Raw genomic sequence first — 4,078 nt, 5'->3', positions numbered from 1 at the left:
TGGTCATTATCCTCTTGCTCCAATTTGGTCCTTGCTTCTAGCAGAAAAAGAGGAGCTCATTGACATTGCCAGTCAAGGACATCCACATTTGTGGGTTTTGTTTGTTTGTTTGTTGTTTTTGTTTTACAAAAGGCTCTTCCCAAAGCCAGGAACTCTTTGGAGGCAAACACTTGAACAGGAGAGAAACTGTAACACAAATTTTACAAAGGTTTGTCTGAGAGTCAGTGAAGGCCTGGCTTCTCTCTGGTTAAATGCACACATAGGCATACATGTCCACACCTTTTATTGTGTACCAAATCCCATGCTATCTTTAAATTTAAAGAAAAAAAAATCTCCTTTTAAATATTTACTTCTGGAATGGTAATGGCTCAGTGGGTAAAGGTATTTGCTACCAAACCAGATGACCTAAGTTTGTTTCCCTTGGACCGAATGGTGGAATGAAAAATAGGGTCCCACAAGCTGTCCTGACCTTGACTTTTATGTGTGTGCTATGGCATTTACACCCCTCCTTTAAGTAAAACATAACAGCAAATAGATAAACAAATGGACTTAATAGCTGCTTCTGCTTCCCAAGTTATGCATTTTCCAGCCCCAGTCACATGGCTGTGGAGAAGTCACCTGAGCCTGCAGGACTTTTTGGGCCACTTCATTTGTTCAGACTCCCTCCTCGCCGGGGTCCCGTGAGGATGGTGTCAGAGAAGAAAAGAGAGACCCATTCTGCTTCTATCAGATACAGTGAGGCACTGTCTGGTTTATTAGAGGTAAGGAACCAGCATTCAGGTCCAAAGCAGGGGGAACCTCCATCACATTACAGGTTAGAACCCCAGGACCCAGAGTGGGGCCTGCCTGGGCAGTTCCTCACACTGGGCTCCCAGGGACCCCTGGCATCCTCCAGGTCTCCAGCCTTTCCTCAGGCCACTCCAACCTCCATCTTTCTGAAGACCCCTGGAAGGGCCCCACAAGACCACCCTTGGTGAAACCCAGGTCTTTCTGTCTGCTGGGAACCACAGGCCACTGTTTGCTGCACCTGTTTTACCAGCTGGGAAGCAGAAGCCAGACTCAGTACAAAGACCTTTTCAACCAGTCTCGAGACCTGCAGTTGGCAATTAAAACCACAACCACCAATGTGAACAGTCTGTAAATCACACTTTAGACCAGAGACTACAAACTCAAATGTCCCTGTGAGGAAAGTACAGAGGAGATGGAGCTCCAAGTGAGGGCTGGAGAGGAATCGCCACAGACTGCAGGAAACAACAATTTAAATGTTCAGTTTCCTAAGTTTCAACAAGGGTAACAAAAGATTTTTAACCCTTGTAACGTCTGTCTTAGACAAATCCCCAACCTAAATTTCTAGCCCCTTTCTTTGATCAAATAAAAAAACTCTAACTGAATGATTACACAGGATTGCATAGGTCAATATTGTAACAAAAATATAGCAGCTTGAAATATACCACTCTTCCCGCTTAAAAACAAAATCAAGTCAAATTAATAATTCAAAGTTGTTGGGTTTTTTTTTTTTTGAGACAGAGTCTCATATAGCCCAGGCTAACCTCCAATTCACATTGTAGCTGAGGGTGGATTTGAACTTCTGATCCTCCTATCTCTACTTCCAAAGAACTGGGGTTATAGGCATATGCACTTCATCCAGTTTATACAATGATGGGGATCAAACTAGCATTCTAGGCTAGCCTTCTACTAACTGAACTACATCCTGGCCTGGAGTTCATTCTTGAATAAAGGATGCTAGTTGGGGCCATTTCCTACGGTACAACCTTGCATTATTAAAATGATGTCTGCTCCCACCTCATTCCAGGAAGACACTGTCTCTTTCTACTTCACAGCTTCTACTTGAGACTGAGAGGGAATAGGATTAGGCTGTGGATCACCAAGAAGAAATTGAGGCGCGAGCAGGGAGGGTCCTCTCCCTCCGTATCATCACAGAAAGAGCTGAATCGTGACTCAAAGGTATGCAGCTCCTCCTCACAGGGAGCTATACAAAGCACAGCACAACTGGGTACCTGCAGAGCAGCTCGCAGATGTGTCTACTTCCCTCTGACAGTGCTCTCCCCATATCAGGGAAAAAACAATAAGGGCTTTTGTCCTTCCAGAGATGGATTTCTCCAGGGGCAGGCAGGGGCAACAGAGGTAGTCCCCAGTTGCTTCTGCATGAGTAGATACCCTGGTAGGCTCTGTGGGAGATATTCACCCACCCTATGTGACTCACAGACTCAGAGGGAAGATTCCAGAACCTCCAGGATACTTGGGTCAGGACCTGAGATCTAGCACAAGTCCGGGGGCTGAGAATCCCAACACCCTGGCTTTCCCTCTCCTTGGTGCTATAGGCAGCTCCCAGCAAACTTTTCCACAGAGGGTTTGGCACAGTAATCAGTGTCAACATGAGAAGAGACAGAGGCCCCTTTTTCTCATAGCATGCAAGGCGCTTTTGGTCCTGGCCCTGTAACACACAAGCCATCTTGGCTCTGGCCTGACAGGCTCCCTCACCGCAACAGTCAGGTCTTTATTTTGGCTTGTTCTGGGAGCCAAGACCCCAGGAAACCTACGGGGATATCTTCCCAGTATGACAGGGAGAAGACATTGGCCCTTCTATTTTTCAAAACTGTCACAATCAGCATTCTGAGTAAACTAATTATTTGTGCTGGTCCACCCTCCACACTTGTGAGATGACCACTAATTGCTTTCACACAAGTTTCCAGTGTTGCCTGGAGGTGCAGCGTGGCTCCTGGCAGAAAGCCACTGGGTTGGCAGCCCTTCGGTCATTTGGGAAACAAGCCCAGAGACTGAGTGACATGTCTGCAAAGCCGTTACAGTGGCTCCTTGGCTCAGAGAAGTGAAGGCACAGAGAGACAAGATTGAGCCACCATGACCACAGAGTAAAGGAACACTGAGTGTAGAGCAGGTCCCACAGGCCTTGTCATCGAGCTGGCAACAGTGAAGTGGCAGCCCCCAAGCAAGGGGGGTCTTGAGAGTCAGTCAGTCACCATCTGCTGAGGTAACACTGTGACGTGGAGACTCACTGAGAAGGGCCAGAGTCCAGTGTGCAGGTAAGGGCCAGTCCAGGAGCCTAGCCTTCATCTTGTGTCCTCTGGGGGGTCAGGTGGCATGTGGAGAACTCCATCCTGGGCTCTAGATCCATTTCCACGGTCTTCACAGTCTCCATTGGGAAATACAGGTGTCAGTGCAAGCTCCTCTTCCGAGAACTGGAGGTGTTCTAGAACATTCAAGGATGAAAAGATCATGTCTATGAGTCAATATCCAAGCATTTAAAGGGAGGAAGGTGGCCCAAGATCTACTTCGAAAGCCAAAACAGGGCCAGTTGGATGGCTTAGCAGGTAAAGGGTCTTTCTGCCAAGACACCATGAGTTTGGTTCCCAGGACCCACATGGTGGAAGCAGAGAACCAACTCCCTCAAGTTGTCCTCTGATCTTCATGTGTACACTATGGTGTGAACACATCAGAGATTCAAAAAGCCAAGCAAAATACAGATTTAAAATCATATATATGTGTGTTTTAAATCATATATATGTGGCCTTTGACCCAGCAAGCCCACTTTTAGATGTCTTTGCAAAGACATACTTAGGAGTGAGCTCATTACCAGTCTAAGGAGGAAACCAACTCAAGATGGGCCAGCGGAGAGAAGGAAAAGTTCCAGGTCCTCCAGGGAGTCTGCGAGCTCCTGAGAGGATGCTGACCAACTCTAAAGTCAACTCTGCTATTTTTATGGGAGCTAATGAGTTTCCTTACAGCTTATAGTGAGCTGCGGAGTCTTGGCTTCCTCGCCTACAGCTGAAGGAGTTACAACTGATCCTCAGGCAGCATTCAGAGAAGGCACAAGGCAAACAATTTATGGTTTTTATATATGTGGGGGCTCTGCATTAAAAATGGGTTTAGGAGCCAGGCGTGGTAGCACACGCCTTTAATCCCAGCACTCAGGAGGCAGAGGCAGGCGGATTTCTGAGTTCGAGGCTAGCCTGGTCTAAAGAGTGAGTTCCAGGACAGCCAGGGCTACACAGAGAAACCCTGTCTCAAAAAACCAAAGAGAGAGAGAGAGAGAGAGAGA

The 4,078-nt window shown here is 47.1% G+C and overlaps 1 protein-coding gene across 2 annotated transcripts in view; it reads right to left on the bottom strand.

The window, feature by feature from the left end:
• Positions 1-715: 715 nt before the first annotated feature.
• Positions 716-4,078, bottom strand: part of C1H2orf72 (chromosome 1 C2orf72 homolog) — a 9,329-nt gene continuing 5,966 nt past the window's right edge. For both annotated transcript variants that reach the window (XM_021159962.1, XM_021159970.1), the window contains exon 3: positions 716-3,229. In XM_021159962.1, coding sequence (XP_021015621.1) covers positions 3,090-3,229 — 140 coding nt within the window. In that variant the 3' untranslated portion in view covers positions 716-3,089. The remainder of the gene's footprint in view (positions 3,230-4,078) is intronic.

The sequence above is a fragment of the Mus caroli genome, chromosome 1, assembly GCF_900094665.2.
Source record: "Mus caroli chromosome 1, CAROLI_EIJ_v1.1, whole genome shotgun sequence".
NCBI lineage: Eukaryota > Metazoa > Chordata > Mammalia > Rodentia > Muridae > Mus > Mus caroli.
Note: the sequence above shows the minus strand (reverse complement) of the source record. Positions and strands in the feature narration are given on the sequence as shown.